At 42.9% G+C, this 20206-nt stretch overlaps 1 protein-coding gene across 1 annotated transcript in view; it reads left to right on the top strand.

Annotated features, from left to right (window-relative positions):
• The first annotated feature begins 1444 nt into the window (after window positions 1-1444).
• The window catches only part of LOC138746677 (uncharacterized), a 74218-nt gene continuing 55456 nt past the window's right edge, over window positions 1445-20206 (top strand). Inside the window, 4 exon segments of the mRNA XM_069904967.1 lie at window positions 1445-1696; window positions 12485-12547; window positions 12550-12604; window positions 20011-20095. Of these exon segments, the coding sequence (XP_069761068.1) occupies window positions 1621-1696; window positions 12485-12547; window positions 12550-12604; window positions 20011-20095 (279 nt within the window). The 5' untranslated portion in view covers window positions 1445-1620.

Raw genomic sequence — 20206 nt, 5'->3', positions numbered from 1 at the left:
TGTAAGATTAGGGTTTGTAATAATCAGAATCAAAATTTATTGTCATGAACAAGTCACAAAATACATTATTTTGCAGCAGCGATCACAGTGAAAACATTTATATAAACCGCCTGACAAAAATTTTTAGAAAGTGCACAAAAGGCAGTGCCTTTGGTTCATTGATTATTCAGGAATCTGATGGCAGTGGGGGAGAAGCTGTCCTCGCACTGTTGAGTGCTCGTCTTCAGGCTCCTGTACCTTTTCCCTGATGATAGTAGAGGGCATGGCCTGGGTGCTGGGGGTCCTTGAGGATAGGGTCTGCTTTTTTTGCTAAGACACCGCCTCTTGTCAACCACCAGTCCAAAGTCTGGTGCCCGTGATGTCGCAGGCCGAGTTAATGACCCTCCAGAGTTTACCCTTGTCCTGAGCATTGGCGGCCACATACCAGACAGTGATGCCATCAGCCAGAAAGCTCTCCACTGTACACCTGTAGAAACTTTCGAGATACTTTGGTGACGTACCGAATCTCCTCAAACACCTCACAAATTACAGTTGCTGGCAAGCCTCCTTAGTGATTACATCAACATGGAGGCTCCATTCCCAAATTTGTTCGAATACTGTGATGTTATTCCTTAAATTATATGTTATTTTTTCCAATGGAATACCTTTATTCATTTCTATGTACCATTGCTGTGTTCTCAGGCTCTCTTCTGATTTCCAGGTTGACATTATACATTTTTTTGCTACAGCTAAGACTATCATAATAAATCTTTTTTGTGCTTCATCCAAATCGAGGCCAAGTTCTTTACTTCTTATATTACTTAGAAGAAGGATCTCTGGAGTTTTTGTTACATTATTTTTTTGTGATTTTGTTTAATACCTGATTTAGATCTTCCCAAAACTTTACACTTTCTCACATGCCCAAATTGCATGTACTGTTGTTCCTGTTACCTTCTTACAGCGAAAACATCTATCTAATACTGTTGGATCCCATTTATTTAACTTTTGGGGCGTGGTGTATAGGAACACAACAGAGAAGTCCTACCGCAGACCTCCACCCCCTAAAATGACAGAATGAGAAGAAGGCGAAATGAACTGACCCAGTTTGTAAAAGTAGATGACACAATTTTCTTGTTTATTTTCATTGTGTGATGACATTGTTTAATGGGTTTAATGTATCGTATACGTTGAACTTTTAGTGGGTGGGGAGGAAGGAGGGAAGAGAGGGGGGAAAAGGGGAGAAAATGACACTGTGTGTACACAAGAGGGAAATGTTTATGTGTATTTTGGTCAATATGGTTCATAGTATGAAAAATAAAAAATTTTTTTAAAAACATGGAGGCTCCATGCAGCTTATTCATAGACAGCTTTATATTTTTAATCAATTGTAGCTACGTTAACTCCACGTTACTCATCCATGGCAAACTTGTTTGTAGTTAATTATTTTCAGAAGGTCACACTGCTCTCTGGAAATTGTCATCCAGCTATGAGGGATCTACTTGTATTTTATGTCTGTTCTTTGTTTGTACTGACAGCTTCCATGGACATCAAAGACTCTGAAGTCTGAGTGGTGTTTCCCTGACATTGCTACAGCTGAATTAGATTACCCCACCCCCTTCCCCAAGATCCTAGAAAGATGCCATGGAAGAGGAGCAGTCTGATTGCCAAAGACAGTTCCAGGCTGCTGTGTCAGTCATCCAGGCCCTGCCAAAAAATGGTGAGTGCATTTTGCTTCAAAATATTGTGATGTTTCAGGAATGTTTTCGGTGATGGAAAATGTTTTTTTTAAAATGTAGGCATACAGCAATGTAACAGTCCCTTCCAGCACACACCAGCCCATACCACCCAAAGGCCCCCAATTAACTTGCAACCCTCGTATGTTTCAAACGGTGGGAGGAAACCAGATCACCCTGAGAAAACCCATAGAGACACGGGGAGAACATTCAAACTCCTTACAGACAGCGCAGGATTTGAATCGCTGGCGCTGTAACAACGGTCCACTAACCGTGCCGTCCTCGGTGCTAACTGTGCCACCCCATTTGGGACAAGGTCATGTTTTCCTTTACTTTTAATTTGATTGGGACTAAATCTCAAAAGAGAGAATTTGTAGAATGTCAACAAGATGGCTTTTAAGAGCAGCTTGTTTATAACCCCAGAGGATCAGCTCTACTGCGTTGGGTGTTGTGTGATGCTCCAAAGATGATTAGAGATCTTCGGGTAAAGGAACCATGAGTCGGCAGTGATCACAGCGTAAATGAGTTCAATTTGAGAATGAACCAGGAGAAACTAAAGTCAGATATGTTGGGATTTCAGTGGAGTAAAGGGAATTGGAGTGAGAATGGAGAGGAACTGGCCAAAGTAGATTGGAAGGGGGCACTAGAAGGGAGGAGGGCAAAGCAGCAATGGATGGATTTTCTACCAGAAGTGAGGAAGGTGGTGGATAGATACGTTAAAAAAAAGAATGTATTTGAATGGAAAAATGTCACAGCTGTGGCTGACAAGGGAAGATAAAGCCAACGTTAGCAAGAAGACAGAAGATAGGAAAGTTTTTTTTAAACTTGCAGAAGGTCATTTAAAAAAATGTTAATAAGGAGGGAAAAGGTGAATCAGCAAAGAAGATGCAAGAAGCTTCTGGAGGTGAAAGAATTAGAACATTATCCATGTCACATTTCAACTGCTTCTCCATTGGACGTTTCAAAGGGATATCACATTTGAACTTTCATTGGAGAGGCAGGGTTGTGTGAAATTGATAGGCTTTTATTCACAATAGAATGGAGTGACATCCATGCTGGTCGACTGTCCTGAACTGGGGAGGGGGATGTGGAACAGTCACCTTTATTCAGGAGTCTGTTGGAGGAAGCACAGGAGCAGTCAGCCAATGGGCATGCCAAGACAGTTAAATATACCACAAGTGTCCTTTATGTAGCAAAGGTAGGGATGCTTTGGACCCCCATCAAGATGTAGAAGAATGTTGGCAGGCGTCCAAACAAAAGGAAGGGGTGGAATTGGTGGGCAAAGGCAGGAGATGATAGGTGGAGAAGGGAGGGAGGAGACAGTAGCGATTGGGGAGGAGGGATAGCTGGTGGAGGGGAAGGGAGGGGGGAGAATTGGAAAAGGGAGGGGGGAAAAAAGGGCAAGCAGGTTAGCAGAAAGTAGAATGCTATCTGGCTGGACAGTGCCCAGATGGAAAATCAGGTGATGCTCCTTCAAACTGTGGGTGATCAGAGTGGGATAGTACATAAGGCATATGAGTGTGACCCGGAATTGAAAAATGGGAGGTCTCTGTTGTAGCAGAAGGAGCGGAGGTGCTCAGTGAAGCAAACTCCCAATTTACGACTGTTCTCTCAGATGTAGAAGATGCCACAAATGGAGCACCGGATGCAGTCAATAAACCCTCTAGATATGCAAGTGAAGTGTTCCTTCTTGTGAAAGGCCTTTTGGGAGCCCTGGACTGTGGTGAGGGAGGAGGTGTGGGCGCAAGAATTGTACCTCCTATGGCTGCAGGGGAAGGTGCCGGGGGTGGGGAGGGGGCGTGATCATTTTATTCTTCTTTGCACAAATAACCTGCCTCGCAAATTGAATGCATTCAGTGTCTCCCCATTCTCCATCTGAGACTTGCAGTTTAGCTTAATTAATTTCCAGAGGGATCTGTAGCAAGTGTGGCCTATCCTAATACTTTTGTACCTCTGAGAACCAGCTGCTAACAGATGTCACACACCAGGCCTATGCGCAATTCCTGGCTGACATTTTCTCAGTCCAGTTGCAAATGGAGAGGCAGAGATCACACTGGAAGCGTAGTGATCCATGAGTGGCATAATATAAGACTGAGAACTCTCTTGATGTTTAATTGAACAAACTAACCAGGCAGAGAAAAATACTCAATTTTTTTTGTGTAGAATTAATTAAATTTGATTGATGGAGGTGGAGAGACAATTATCTTCTCACAGGGGATTCCAGACAACTGAGTGAGGTTTAATAACTGCCTACTGAACCACTTCTCTTGAGGAAAGTGGGCTTCTATGTAAAGCAAGATACAATTCAGGCTTTTATGTACAGTGATTTTTTTTTTGGACAGAACCTGAAACTTAAGTTTTAATCTGTTTAGTGTCTAGAATAATTGGAGCATTTGATTCAAAAGGGAACTGAGAATGATCACAATAATTTTGCTTTAATTTGCTTTTGCAAATGAAAGGAGCTGGTAGGTGCATCAGTCCATGTTTGGCCTGTATATTTTGGATCAGCTTTAAAACTGTAGAACATTACAGCACAGAAAAAGGCCCTTTGGCCCTTCTAGTCTGTGCCAAATCATCATTCTGCCTTGTTCCGCTGACCTTCCGTACCCCTCCCGCCCATGTACCTATCCAAATTCTTCTTAAATGTTAAAATTTAGTCCACATTCACCACTTTGGCTGGCAGCTCATTCCACCAACTCCCTGTGTGAAGAAGGACCCCTGATGTTCCCCCCCCCTAAGCATTTCCCCTTAACGCATTTCCTCTGGTTTGTATAGAAGGTACCTATAAGAATGGTACTGCAATTTATACAGAAGGAGTCCAAAAATTCGGATGCCAGAAATCCAGACCACCCGAGACTTTTTAAAAACTCTCAAACTTTTTAAAATTTACCGGGCTTTTGTGTGCAAGTGTAAGCACCACACATCCACAGTGGCAACAAGTGGCCAAGCTTGTTGACTTTGTTGTTCTTTACATTGTTTAAAAGGTATGAAAGTAGGGATGTATTTCAAGTGAACATGTTCGAATGCTCACTAGATCAATTGAGGGGAATTTACAGATGTCCAATCAGTGCTGCCCATGTCCTGTTTAAATTTTAAATTAAATTTAAATTTAGACATGCAGCATGGTAACTGACCACTTCGGCCCACGAGCCCATACCACCCAATTGACCTACAACCTCCAGTACATTTTGAACTGTGGCAGGAAACCGGAGCCCCTGAGGAAATCCCACGCAGACACAGGGCGGACATACATTCTCCTCACAGACAGCGTGGGATTCAAACTCCAGTCCCAATCACTGGTGCTGAAACAGCATTGCGCTAACCTCTACACCAACCGTGCTGACCTCCAAATGGATTTTTAAAACCCTCATGAAGTTAATTAACAAGTTTAATTTTTAAAAGATCATTGGTTTGAGCTCATTGTTTTGAGTTTTGGTGACCTTGAAAGCAATATTTAAAAAAATATTGAATTAGTGAGAGTATGAAATAGATTTTTCAATTGATCATACTTATAAAAGGATGAGTTTGTGCCATGCTTCGTTAATCTTTAAATTATATCTGGTTATCGACTCGTCTATAATAAATGAGTCTAAACTGCCTTAAAAATCTTATTAAGGGATATGGATTGCGATGTAAAATCCATTACAAAAAGCATTTATTCAATATAAATTTGATCAATTGAAAAATGTATTCCATAAAAGTGGAAACTGTACCTAGGAATTCTAGTGGTGCCAGATAGATGTTCTGCACAGTCTCAGCTATTTGGTTCTAACCAGCGTCTTGCTGTTTTAGTTGTGGAGCTGTTGTTGTGCTGAAGGAATAATATGGCTGAAAATATACCGCTCCAGTTAATGGGGTTGAGGAGAGAGGCGGACAATGGCAAAGGCCAGAGGATTTGAGCTGGAGTCAGTAAAGCAAGTGGGTGGGTAGTGGGAATAGGAGAGGTGGGGGGGGGGGGTAGATATCAGATAACTTTCCAGGAGGTGGAAGGTGATGATGGGGAAGGTCAGGGGCCCATAATCCAGGGAATGCTGGGATTGTACTCTTGGACTGATTTGAGGGTAGGTTCCTGGACAGCACAAGGGCACAGCTCACAGATCCAGTAGCACTGGTTCATTCATGACTTTTGGTCAAGTCGAGTTTATTTGTCATCTGATTGTACAAGTACATCCTGATGAAACAACGTTCTCTGATCCTCGGTCCAAAACATGCAGACCCACAACCACTTATAACACACAAACAAGCATATGCAGGTCATGTGTTTATATATACAAATAAAGAACCAAATATTGTTTCATGAATATGAGACTCTTGGGTGGTGAGTGTAAGCAGTTCAACATTCTCAGGTGCACATGGGAAGAAGCTGTTCCTTAGCCTGGTGGTCCTGGCTCTGACACTCCTGTATCTCTTTCCCGTCAGGAGCAGATGAAAGATACTGTGTGTGGGGTCGAAAGGGTCCTCAGCAATTTTTGTGCGCTCTTTTCAGACCATGACCCCCCCCCACCCCCCGTCAACGAGAGGAGAGGGAGACCCCAGTGATCCTCTCTGCCACTTTTATGTTTCTGTGGATTAACCTCTTTGGCGTTATTGGTGTGACGTTTGCATATTCTCCCCATGATCATCTTGTCCATGAAGATGTTACCAAGACTAGAGGGTTTAAATTATAAGGAGACACTCAATAGATGGAGCTTTTTTTCTTGAAACAGAGGAGGACAAAGCTTTGCACACAGAAACCTCCTCAAGATGTATTCTTATTGTACATATGTGCATGGATGCACCTTGGAGGTGCACATACAGGTGACGCACATGCACATACATCCTGCTGCAATGTTTACAGTCAGGGTCTGTGATGCACCATCAATAACTTCATAGACTAGAATATATAGAGAAACTGATGGGCTTTTATTCACAACAGAATGGAGGTCCGTCCAGGCTGGTCGACTGCCCAGGGTCAGTGGGAGGAGCTTCAGGCCCAGTCAGCGAGGGGACGTGTCCTAGTACATCCCAACATATATACAGTGGTTTACTAGAGTCTTAAGTTCTCTCGGACTTTTCTCCCTTTCGACCTTTATTCTGATTCATTTCAACATGTTTCTCTGTCCATAAAATGTCGGAAACTTGCAATCCCTGCCACATTTGATTGCCTGATGCCTGCATTAAATATCTTTGCTATCTTAATTTCTGTCCCTACTCAAGAAAGGAGAGGAGAGGAGAGGAGCAAACAAGAAGTTATTCCACGTACCCTCACTCCTTGTATGTGCAATGTGAGAAATTCACTGTTAAAATAATTTTTTTTAAATTCAACCTATAAAAGTGTTGGATGAACCTGAGAGCCACTTTTTGGCAAATACCTTCCTGTTGCCTTGGGAGACTTAGTTTACTTTTATTATTAAAAAAATTCCCAAGATTAACTACTAATGTCAAGTACAAGGGAAACTGCATCGCTCTTAGGTTTAAATTGGGGAAAGTACAACAAATTATTGGTTAATGATGACATCTGTTCAGTACCTGTAAAGATTAGGCAGTGGTGAACACAGGTAGAAACCTTTTGAACTGAATAAAATTTGTAACATTTATGGTTTTTGCACATAAATAACATTAATTCCCATAATAAATTGGCATACTTATCTCCAGAAGTTCACACAGGGAGGGCATTTACACTAAATAAGGTTGAGTTGCACTGATTTCAGAGACTGGATGTTTGAGGTGGGGGTAGGTTGAATGAAAGTTGCTTCCAAATATAATTGAGTTTTAAAAAATGTGCAAATAATCTCTGTTTTCAGAAGGAGACCCCTCCCCCATCATCCCCGCCTCCTCTTGCCTTCGGTGGAAAGGTGACTCTCGGCCCCGTGCACCCTGTGGGAGAGAAGCAGGCAGCGGCTGGCTCAATGCGGGATCAATGACCTTGTTCCTTCCCCCTAATCCCCCATGTAGCTGGAACCACGCTGAATATCCCTGGCGCTGGCAGAGCGGTTCCAGCTGTGTAGGGGATTATGGGTAATGAAGACAGCAGTTGCTTCCGCATTGAGCCATCGCTGCAAGCCGATGCAGTGCGCTGGGGTCATTTAATGTGCGCTTTTGAAGTTGGTTTATCTTGCGACAAGTAGGAATTTCGATACATACGTACATTTTACTTGTGTATATGACAATAAACTTAACATTAATTAAGAATGCATAATACCACATCCTATAAACGTTTCATTCAAAAGAAAGGCAGGTATTTGGTCTGATGACTTTTCATCAGAATTTATTGGTCACTGAAATACACGTTTTGATGTTTTTCTATTGGACGAGTGAGCATTTCAAGTTGGAATTGTGGGGAGTTGCAGAGAGTACAAAATTGGTGGGAGAGGAATGTCCCCATCTGCACTTAATGCTGCTCTCAAGTTCCATGGCCATGTACTCACCTAAGCTCGCTCCCACAGCCATGCTTTCTTCCTGGCTATTTGCCTCTACTGCCATCTTGTGCCACTTGGCTTCCATTTCCTTTTCCGGGCCTCCCATTTTGTCCCTCACAGGAATTTCAGCTTCTCTCTCCTCCCTTTCTCTCTGCCTATGGACCTCTTGCATGTAGGCCTGTGCTCCTCCCCCTTCCTCTCCTTCCCTTTGCGTTCAGGTGCCCGCCTGCTTTCTTCTCGTTCCTTGACAAAAGGCTCAGGCCCAAAAACATTGGTTGTATACCTTTGCCTCCTCTGGTCACTGCGGGACCTGCTGAGTTCCTCCAATAGTTTTTTTTAATTTATTTACTATCAATTGTAGTGGCTTGACCTTAATTGGTGATGCTCAAGGAGTGCCTTCATCTATCTTCAGTGTGAATCACTGTCTCTGTACTCTGGAACTGGAAGTTTAGGTTCTGCACATCTGAATTCCAGAACATGATGTCACCAATTTTTGATGTTCAGAAATCTGCTTTTAAACCTTCAGACTTTGTTTTAATTTGCAGCAAAATGCGAAGGCTGTGACCCGAATCAGTGCCCAAGTTCTTCTCATGAATGTATGGTCTGTGGTGTCACATTGGTGAACTTCACACACCGTAAGTGCCAAAGGTGGAAAACTATCCAGTCTGATAACTCCTTGGCTCTGAACTTGCTCGATGTATTAAAGGATATTTTCTCTTTTACAAAAAAAAATTATATTGCCATAATTTAAATATCCTCCTGTTTCCGATGATTGGAATTTATGGCTCTCATTAAAGTTGACTGCAGCATCTGGCATCTGCATATAGCAGTTTAAAAAATGGAAATCCCAAAGTTGTCAGTGGTAATTTGTTAGATAACTTGAGCTTGTGTTGTATTCTTTTGAAAACCATGAAAGCATTTAGCCTTTTTGAATGAGGTTTATATGGATCTACTAAGTCCTAATTATTGTTGAGCAACCTCTCTGCCCCTTGTAAAATTGTTGTATTACTGCGAGTTCCCCTTCCCTGCGGTGGGGGAAAATAAAAATGATTTCTTCGAAAGGAAAATTGCATTTTTGTTTTGGTTTGCTCTTTCCGATCTATATTCTATGCCAGACTTTCTTCGGGTCCAGTAGGAAGCTGTAGCCTTTTAACACTAACTGCAAATCTGGATCATCATTCTTTTTTACAATTTAACAATACAACATGATAGAAAGGCCCGTCCCGCGCATGAAACTTGTGCTGCCCAAGTACACACAATTAACCTACCAATCCCCGCACATTTTGGAGGGTGGAAGGACTCTGGAGCACCCGGAGAAAATCCCTAGAGTCCAGGTGTTTTGCTGCAGCGTCATAGTGTAAATGTTCATATAAACCACTTTTTCAAAAATATTTTTTTTTAAATAATGCACGAAAAGTGGGGCAATGTCTTTGGTTCATTGATTATTCAGGAATCTGATGGCAGCAGGGAAGAAGCTGTCCGATAGTAGCAGAGTGAAGAGGGCATAGCCTGGGTGGTGGGGGTCTTTGAGGATAGAGACGGCTTTATTAAGACACCACTTCATGTAGATGTCCTCGTTGGAGTAAAGGCTGGTGCCTATGATGTCGCAGGATGAGATAACAACCCTCTGGAGATTGTTCTTGTCCTGAGAGTTGGTGCCTCCGTACCAGGCAGTGATGCAACCGGCCAGAATGTTCTCCACAGTGCACTCGTAGAAATTTTCAAGAGTCTCCAGCACAGATCCTTGGAGATGTTAAACGCAGGAATTTGAAGTTCTTGACCCTCGATAAAGACTGTGTTCCCCTGACTTCCTCCTGAAGTTCACAATCGTCTCCTTGGTTTTGATAACATTGAGTGCAAAATTGTTGATGTTTCACTGCTCAATGAGCTGATCTATCTCCCTCTTGTACACTTCCTCTTTGGCGTTTATGATTCTGCCAACAACTGAGATGTTATCGGCAAATTTGTAGATAGATAGGATTGGAATTGTGCCTGGCCACACATTCATGGGTTTATAATGAGTAGAGCTGTAGGTTAAGCATGCATCCTTGGGGTGCTCCGGTGTTGATAATTAGTGAGGAGGAGACACTGTTTCCAATGAAGAAGTCAAGAAACCAGTTGCAGAGGCCTAGAGTTTGAAGCTTTTTGACTGGGACTGAAGGAATAATCCAGGAAATTCATGGGGAGAATGTACAAAGGTCTTGTATACAGTCCCGAATTCAAATCTGGGTCACTGGTACTCTAATAGCATTTAAAATTAATAGAATTAATTGTTTTTTAATAATGCAACAGAAAACTGACTTTTAATTTGTTTAGAGGAGTGTAACTTGTTATGAGATGTTCTAACTTGACCAAACAACTCTGAACAGCGGCAAAATGTGGGAAAGACTATTTATTTTAATGTGGTTGCATATTGTACTCAGAATTTTCAGGAATTTGCAAAATGATTTATTAATCAATCATTACCAATGATCTGTGGGGATAGAGTGACTGCCGTTACATGAATGGGCTCTTCATTGAATATACTGAACTCTAAAGGCAAATGGCAAATCAGTCGCCCTCACAACAGGTTAACTTTTCTGGTATTGTTTGGGAAAAAAAATTAGTGCCATCCTGTGAATAAGACCAAGGAACAAAAACAGAGCTAAAAGAGAAATTAGATTATTAAATTCCCCAATCGAAGGTGGCACAATTAGAGCAGTTATCAATGCTGATACAGCGAGCCGGGTTCAAATCCAACCCTATTTGTAAGGAGATTGTACGTTCTCCTTGTGTACAGCGAGAGTGGGTTTCCTCTGGGCACTCCAGTTTCCTCTCTCACTCCAAAAACATATGGGGGTTGTAGATCAATTGGGCAGAATGGCCTGTTTCTGTGCTGTATGTTTAAATTGAAAGAAATTAAGATGGGATGTTCTGTGTAGCCAAGATGTATGGAGAGAGTTTGGGTCTCTGTGCACAGTAAATGATTAATTTCTGTAGATTGTTGTCAAGTTTGATCATCACTAATGGCCAGGAGGTAATTTTACCAGCTCCCAGAGCTCCTCTGTCTACCTTGTTCTTTTTTTCTTTCTTGTAGTGAATTCTGTGTCAATTACCTGGTCAAATTTGCATAATAAGGGTCATCCCTCCTTTCTGTCGTTACCCTATGGATTACCCCCACAGTAGAAAATAAGTGTGCAGGTCGCTGAGCTACTGGTAGGTCTGTATGAGGAGGATTTCATTACCCAGAGGTAAATCTATGGAATTGGTTGCTGTGGAGGCCAGGTCATTTGGTACATTTAAGATGGAGGTAGAAAGGTTCCCAATTAGGTAGGGAATCAAGGATTACAGGAAGAAGGCGTTGAAAAGATTAGTAAATCAGACATGTTTGAATGGCGAGACAGTGTATGTTTTTTTCCCCATTAAAACTAAAAATTGTATTGCCAACATTATCGAGTTTTGGGAACTTGTGTGGTCAAGAATTTGATTTCCTCTTTAACGATATTCTGCTTGTTCCTACGCCTTCCTCTGGTTACCCTCTAAATCATCAGACAAGCTGTATCTCAGTCTACATTGAAGGACATGTGCATCTGATCCAGCAAAATAGACCACGAGTCGATAGAAACTGGATCTATATTGTCAGCTTCATTGTGTCGGTTGTGGCTGAATTGGTCCCCCTCTTGAGCCAGAAGGTCCTGAGATCGAGGGGTGGGAGGGAAGGAGTTTGGGGTAGGAACCCCCACCCCGCCATTCCAGAGATCAGAAGACAGAAATCAAGGCTGATGCTGCAGTCTGCTACTATTAGAAGTGCTGCTGAACAGCTGTTAATTAACTGAGATGGTTGTCAAAGATCACATGAAATAGATTAAAAGAAAAATATCCAAAGTCATCCTGATTTTTTTTTTCGTTCAAACAATTTTTGGGGAACAGATTATTTAGTTATTGTTTAGGGTGACACGTTTCACGACACCCGGTTACAGCGCCAGCAACTCAGGTTTGTATCTGGCACTGTCTGTAAGGAGTTTGCACATCCTCCCTGTGTCTGCGTGAGTCTTTTCCGGTTTCCTCCAAACTTAACAAAAATTTACAGATATTGTAGGTCAATTGTGGGGTATTTGGGTGGAATGGGCTCATAGGACAAGAAGGGGCTGTTGCATTCATTATGAGAGCATTCTGATCAGGAATTGACGCAGCCTTTCCTATGACAGAATAGTAACGAACTCTCTTTGTGGACACACTTCAGGATGTCCTGCGAGGAAGGCGAAAGACGCTCCATGAATGCTAATCTTTCACATTTTCACGTGTGAAAGGCCAGCAGGAAAATGGTCGAATGGGAATTACTCGGAGCGCAAAATAAAGTTCATGTGTTTTTTTAATTTGTCTTTCTATCATCAGGTTCTTATAGCCCGTCCCATGAGAAAATGCTGAAATTTTACAGCTTCTACAAACAGGCGACTGTAGACCCTGTAACATTAGTAGGTCTGGATTCTGGGAACCCAAAGGACGCATAAAGTGGTAACCTTTTGTCTTCTCTTATTTATAAAATGGAGGTGAAGGAACAATGATTTATTCCTCATTAATAGAGATGTCATTTCATAATTTGTATAAAGACTCTGAGATGGTTTTGATTTCTCCTTCTCAGAGAAACTAAAATAAAGGGTATTTCCAGTTGAGTGCACTGTACCAGATAGCTCCTTCTGAGTTATAAATTTCTGTTAAATGACCAATTAAGATCATTTTTTTCACATTTAGAAATGACATATCTGTTCATCATTCACGTTTGCTAATCTTCAAATAAATTTGAAAAAAAACAAATCAGAAATGTAATACCCTTCAACTTGCTCTAGTTTTATTCTTTGTGTCTACATCTGTTTCCGATTGGGAGGGGACTGGATTGCTGGAATCCCTTTGCTGCATTCTGATTGATCGTTGTTGCACCTGGTTCCTCATTGGGCCATTTGGAAGTGAAATAGAAAATTACAGCACAGTACAGACTCTTCAGCCCTCGATGTTGTGTCGACCTATATATTTCTACCAAAAAAAACTAAACTCTTTCTACCTCGTAAACCTCAATTTTTCTTTTGTGCCTGTTTAAGAGTCTCTAAAATGTCCCTAATGTTTCAGCCTCCACCAACACCCCTAGCAAAAAATTATAGGCATCCACAATTCCGTGTTTTTTTTTAAAACTTACCCCTGATGTCTTCCCTAAACTTTCCTCCCTTTACTTTGTACAGTTGTCTCCTGGTGTTTGCTACTTCAGCCGTGGGGGAAAAAGATACTGGCTATTGTCCTTAATTCATGTCTCTCAGAATCTTGTAGGCCTCTATTAAGTTACCTCTCATCCTTCTTCTTCACTCCAAAAAGAAAGGTCCCAGCTCTGCTAACTGTAGTGATAGTGTGCCACCTCTAGGAGGAGTCGGAGATGAGTTTGTGGCATCTTGGGTAGATTCAAGATGGATGCCTCCACACGGTCTTGTTTGAGTGAAGTTCAGCTTTAGTTAATGAATATAGTTATTGAAGAAGAACCTGAAATGGAAGAAACTGTATCAAGAGTGGGGGGGGGGGTGGTGGGGAGAAATAAAACACCCACAGTGTGAGGATATCGAACAGAAACAAAAGCGTCTCCAAAGGAGGCATGACAAGCCAGCAAGAAGCTTGGGACCGCATGCACAACATGACACAGTTAGACCCAGAGATTCCTACACTTGGGAAAAAAATGCTACTGTTCTGAAAGTAAATCCAAGATCCTACACTGTCAGAATAGAGGATGGTCAAATATTGGGAAGGAATCAAAAGAGCCTGCTGAAAATGCAAGAGATACAGCAAGAACAGACAGATGTAGATGCATAGCAACAGAGGGAACACCACCAGTGCTAGACAGTAGTGAACCATCAGAGCTGACACAAGCACCTGTGTTAAGAAGATCTACACAAGTTGTTAAAGCACCTGATAGACTGAATCTCTAAAAGAAAAAGAACTGTTCACTTAAAGGTTGTGCTGCTGATACACATGTTACGTTTTTGTTGAACTTTAAATTGAAAGAAAACTGTATTAGTGTGTCATGTTAGAATAAACATCTCAAGGAAAGGGAATGTAGTGATAAGAGAAGTTGGAGGTGTGTTTGTGGCAACTTGGGTAGATGCAAGATGGATGCCTCCACGCACTCTTGTTTGAACGAATTCTGCTTTAGTTAATAAATATAGTTGTTTAAATGCAACCCAGGTTTCTTTATTGTAATAAAAGAAACAACTCACTAACTTTGCCTCACGATTTATTTTCCAATCCAGGCAACATCCTGGTAAATCTTCTTTGCACCCTCTCCATAGCTTCCACTTCTTTTCTTAATGAGGTGACCAGAACTGGATGCATTATTCTAAGTGTGGCCTCACCAGAGATTTGTAGTGTTGATTCTCTTGGCCTTCACATCAAAGGTGGCACCTTGACTTAGTGGTCAGGCTCTACCTGAATAATTTGTAAAAAAAAAAATTGGTGTTAGAGTGAAACTCCCACCTTACCCAGAATGCCTAGCTCAGTTCTGGTGAGGTATGAGCCTTGGGTTTAGAATTGTTGACCTGATGCTTCTTCTTTGGCTTGGCTTCGCGGACGAAGATTTATGGAGGGGGTAAAAAGTCCACGTCAGCTGCAGGCTCGTTTGTGGCTGACAAGTCCGATGCGGGACAGGCAGACACGGTTGCAGCGGCTGCAGGGGAAAATTGGTTGGTTGGGGTTGGGTGTTGGGTTTTTCCTCCTTTGCCTTTTGTCAGTGAGGTGGGCTCTGCGGTCTTCTTCAAAGGAGGTTGCTGCCCGCCAAACTGTGAGGCGCCAAGATGCACGGTTTGAGGCGAGATCAGCCCACTGGCGGTGGTCAATGGGGCAGGCACCAAGAGATTTCTTTAGGCAGTCCTTGTACCTTTTCTTTGGTGCACCTCTGTCACGGTGGCCAGTGGAGAGCTCGCCATATAACACGATCTTGGGAAGGCGATGGTCCTCCATTCTGGAGACGTGACCCACCCAGCGCAGCTGGATCTTCAGCAGCGTGGACTCGATGCTGTCGACCTCTGCCATCTCGAGTACTTCGACGTTAGGGATGAAAGCGCTCCAATGGATGTTGAGGATGGAGTGGAGACAACACTGGTGGAAGCATTTTAGGAGCCGTAGGTGATGCCGGTAGAGGACCCATGATTCGGAGCCGAACAGGATGTACCAGCTAACAAACTGGCAAACTTCATAAAGGTAGATGTTGGTTTGAATTCTTCCTTTCAAATCTTACATTTGTGTTTTTAAACTCTCACATTCTCCCAATTGAGCAACATTGACATCCAATTAACGTGTCTCAGCTGTGTCCTTTTTTGACCTGGATATGAAGGCAGCTCATACCCCAAAGCAGGATGTAGCCATCACTGTATTTTTGATGGACATTTAAATTTTTTAAAATGTAAATGTAGGTGTACAGCATGGTACAGACCATTTTGGCCCATGAGTCCATGCTGCCCAATTTACACCCAATTAACCTACACGTCTGCTACATTTCAAATGGCGGGAGGAAACCAGAGCCCCAGGGAAAACCTACACAGACACTGGGAGAATGTACAAACTCCTTACAGACAGCACGGGATACGAACCCCGGTCCCAGTCGCTGGCCCTGTAACTGCTAATCCTGATCCCCTTGTTTTCTTCTCCATATTTTTTTCATGACATGCAGAGGCCATTTGTCCTATCACTTCTAGGATAGCCCTAAGCAATTCTATCAATCTCATTCCTTCATTTATTTTCCTGTAACCAGCTGTGTTTCTTTTGTCAATCCCCTGTTGAGGATGGTGATGCCATCAGCTCATGTGATCTTGCCACACACCAGTGAACATCAGGTGTCACAGAGCGCATCATGGGTTCAGCACTCAGTCAGGACTCTGGAAAGATATCAAAGATTGGACTATGGCCCACAAACAATCAGCAAGGCTGAACAATCCTTCCCAGTACAATAACTAACCCTCCAACGCAGGCCAGAACTGAGATTGAGAACTGGAGACTCAGCAGGTCAGAAGACGTTTCTGCTTCTACTGAGCTGTGTTACAGAGCTAGAAACTTGCAAGGGTTGGAAGATTCGTTGCTTTCCTTAGTTAAGAAAATTCTTAACTCCTGTCTCTCAATTTTCTTTTGTGCTATCCGCCAAGTTGTGTCCCGTTTTGAAGAATATATTTCAATGTTTGCAAGTTGGGCCCTAGTTAGATGTTGTATTGAGCAGGAAAGGTCTCTAAGCAATATGTAAACCAGAGGGCATTGCATGGCATTTTCATATCAGAAACTTTCTGGAGCATTCCCATCTTCGTATGTCAACACTTGGGGGCGAATTATGGCTTTCTGGGTAACTAATCCCACCTCTGCTTCAGCAGTAAAATCCTTCGAATCCAGCATCTATTGGGATTGGTAGATGCCGGGTATGTGAATTTTCTGGTTGCTTGAGATTGCGAGTTATGTGATTGGTGAACTAACTACTAGGAGGTGACAATTTTAAAGTTCTGTATTTTTATTTTCGACCAATTTATTTTTCCACTATTTATTTTGCCATTTGCTTGAGTCTGCCGGTTGCTTACATTCTGAATTTTACAGTAGCTTAGTGGCTACGTCCTCACATTGACCCAACATGATGTCAAAACCTACCTGCTTCTGAGGTCGATAACGGGCCACGTGCACCTCGTGGAGCTACAAGTTTAAGTCATTTTGGAAGTCAACTTCCACTTCTTCCAAGCTAGATAGACACTAAAGGATTGGAACTGAAGGGTGAAATGGAATGTCCACCTTGCAGAGGTCCCATTCCATCATTTGCTAGTTCACTGTGTTCATTTAAGGGAGTCCAATGAATTTCCCAGATAACCCAAACTCGCTGTATGCAAATACTTGTGGCACCCTCTGCCACCCCTGCTACTTGACCTGCTATCTTGTTGGTTTGTTCCTAGAGGCTAGGACAGCTTCTTCCCCCACCTCCTCACTGGTCGAGTGCAAAGCCCTGGAGCACCTGGGTTAGTCTGCTGTTCATTTCTCTGATAACTTGATGAATGTCCAAACCAGGGATGGGCAACCTTTTTTAAACACACTTCACCTTAAGCAACCCCTATGCCATACTTGCTCTGCGATTGGTAAGGGATTGCTTGAGGTGGTATGTGAGTGGGAAGGGAAGGTTGAGAACCACTGCTTTAGATCCAATTGTCACTGAAATATTTTGCCTGAGAAAAATTGTCATTGGCCCATTTCCTTTGGAGTTATGAAACTGTGCACATAACGAGTCAATTAGGTACAATTAAAACAGTGGTTCTCAAACCTTTTTTTTTCCACTCACATATCACCTTACTTAGTGGAATGTGAGGGTTTTTTTTTTAAAGTTGTCTGCTCCTGGTCCAAACTTTGGATGGGAATTTTTAACTGCAAATGATTCTTTCTTTAATATCCCTTTTCTGTCTTCAGGTAAATGTCAAGGATTATTTTGTTCTGTACACATGGTGCACAATAGCCAGTTTCAAATTTGATGGTTTTCCAGTCATTATCTTTGCAATCATCCTGCTAAATCTGCACTTAAATCATTAAAATGTCCTTTTTATTTTCAGTTAATTGCGGCTGAAACACCCAAACCAGGCCTGAAATGGTTCTCGTTCCAATCTAATCTGAATTTTCACTTCATCTGTTGTGCAACAGGGCATTCTATGCACCCAGGGGTGCAAGGCATCCTCTGCATAATGCACTGTACAGAATCAGGATCAGACTTTATTGTAATGAACAAGTCACGAAATTAATTGTTCTGCAACAGCATCACAGTGCAAACCTTTCTTACAAAAGAAATTAAATATTGCAAGAAAAAGATAAAGTGAGGTCTGTGGTTCACTGTTCATTCAGGAATCTGTTAGCAGAGGGGAAGAAGATTTCCTTCTGCCACTGAGTGCTCATTTTCCGGTTCCTGTACCTTTTTCCTGATGGGAGCAGAATGAAGAGGGCATGGCCTAGGTGATGAGGGCCTTGTTGGCAGAGGGGAAGAAGATTACCTTGTGCTGTTGAGTGCTCATTTTCCGGTTCCTGTACCTTTTTCCTGATGGGAGCAGAATGAAGAGGGCATGGCCTAGGTGATGAAGGGCCTTGTTGGCAGAGGGGAAGAAGATTTCCTTGTGCTGTTGAGTGCTCATTTTCCGGTTCCTGTACCTTTTTCCTGATGGGAACAGAATGAAGAGGGCATGGCCTAGGTGATGAGGGCCTTGTTGGCAGAGGGGAAGAAGATTTCCTTGTGCTGTTGAGCTGTTGAGTGCTCATTTTCAGGTACCTGTACCTTTTTCCTGATGGGAGCAGAATGAAGAGGGCATGGCCTAGGTGATGAGGGCCTTGTTGGCAGAGGGGAAGAAGATTTCCTTGTGCTGTTGAGTGCTCATTTTCCGGTTCCTGTACCTTTTTCCTGATGGGAGCAGAATGAAGAGGGCATGGCCTAGGTGATGAGGGCCTTGTTGGCAGAGGGGAAGAAGATTTCCTTGTGCTGTTGAGTGCTCATTTTCCGGTTCCTGTACCTTTTTCCTGATGGGAGCAGAATGAAGAGGGCATGGCCTAGGTGATGAGGGCCTTGTTGGCAGAGGGGAAGAAGATTTCCTTGTGCTGTTGAGTGCTCATTTTCCGGTTCCTGTACCTTTTTCCTGATGGGAGCAGAATGAAGAGGGCATGGCCTAGGTGATGAGGGCCTTGTTGGCAGAGGGGAAGAAGATTTCCTTGTGCTGTTGAGTGCTCATTTTCCGGTTCCTGTACCTTTTTCCTGATGGGAGCAGAATGAAGAGGGCATGGCCTAGGTGATGAGGGCCTTGTTGGCAGAGGGGAAGAAGATTTCCTTGTGCTGTTGAGTGCTCATTTTCCGGTTCCTGTACCTTTTTCCTGATGGGAGCAGAATGAAGAGGGCATGGCCTAGGTGATGAGGGCCTTGTTGGCAGAGGGGAAGAAGATTTCCTTGTGCTGTTGAGTGCTCATTTTCCGGTTCCTGTACCTTTTTCCTGATGGGAGCAGAATGAAGAGGGCATGGCCTAGGTGATGAGGGCCTTGTTGGCAGAGGGGAAGAAGATTTCCTTGTGCTGTTGAGTGCTCATTTTCCGGTTCCTGTACCTTTTTCCTGATGGGAGCAGAATGAAGAGGGCATGGCCTAGGTGATGAGGGCCTTGTTGGCAGAGGGGAAGAAGATTTCCTTGTGCTGTTGAGTGCACATTTTCAGGTTCCTGTACAATTTTCCCGATGGTAGCAGAGTGAAGAGGGCATGGCCTGGGTGGTGGGGGGGTCCTTGAGCATAGAAGCTTCTTTCTTAAGATATTACCTCTTCTCGATGCCCTCTATAGAGTGAAGACCGGTGCCCATGATGTCACAGGCCAAGTTAAGCAACCCTCAAAATCTCCTATTTTTGTTTTCCTGTCCTGAGTGTTGGTACCTCTGTACCAGACAGTGATGGAATCAGCCAGAATGATCTGCAAGGTGCACCTGTAGAAGTTTCCCAGAAATCTTGGTGGCATACCAAATCTCCTCAAACTCCTAGAAGTGGGGGAAAAAATCCATAACAAATATTAATAGCAGAAAACTTGATCTTCTCCCAGTATGATATCACTTGATTAGATGATTTGATATTTTTCTGGGCAGATGCATAGCATGTTAAATTTCAAAACATGTAAAAGTGGTTTGTAAGTAAATGGTTATTACTGGTTCCCTTTTTAACTTCACACAACCATTTTGCACAGGGTATTGTGCAGCTAAGGGGCTGCCAGTTTCCCAGCAGCCCTCTGGCTCCCTTTATAAGAATGATCTCATCGTTAGTCGTTTGTTCATTCCACTGGCAGAGGATCGCTGTCAATGTGCACTAGGTCGAATGAGCAAGAGCTGGAAATGAGCCAAGTGTGTGCATGTGTTGCCTCTCGCAGGGATGCGTGGAAAGCTCTGGGGAATATGTCAAAAAAAGAAGCCTTGACAAATTACGTTGAAGAGATGAAAAACGCAGCAGGCGAGGTGGGTTCTTGCCCCTATCAGTTCTCTCTGCAAAGGGCAAAATGATATTGCTTCCACTGAAGGTGTGTTCATGGGCTTTTTTTTAATCTAACTGATGGTGAAGGAATATTT

The sequence above is a fragment of the Narcine bancroftii genome, chromosome 12 (assembly GCF_036971445.1).
Source record: "Narcine bancroftii isolate sNarBan1 chromosome 12, sNarBan1.hap1, whole genome shotgun sequence".
Classification (NCBI taxonomy): domain Eukaryota; kingdom Metazoa; phylum Chordata; class Chondrichthyes; order Torpediniformes; family Narcinidae; genus Narcine; species Narcine bancroftii.
This window is presented reverse-complemented; position numbering and strand designations above follow the sequence as displayed.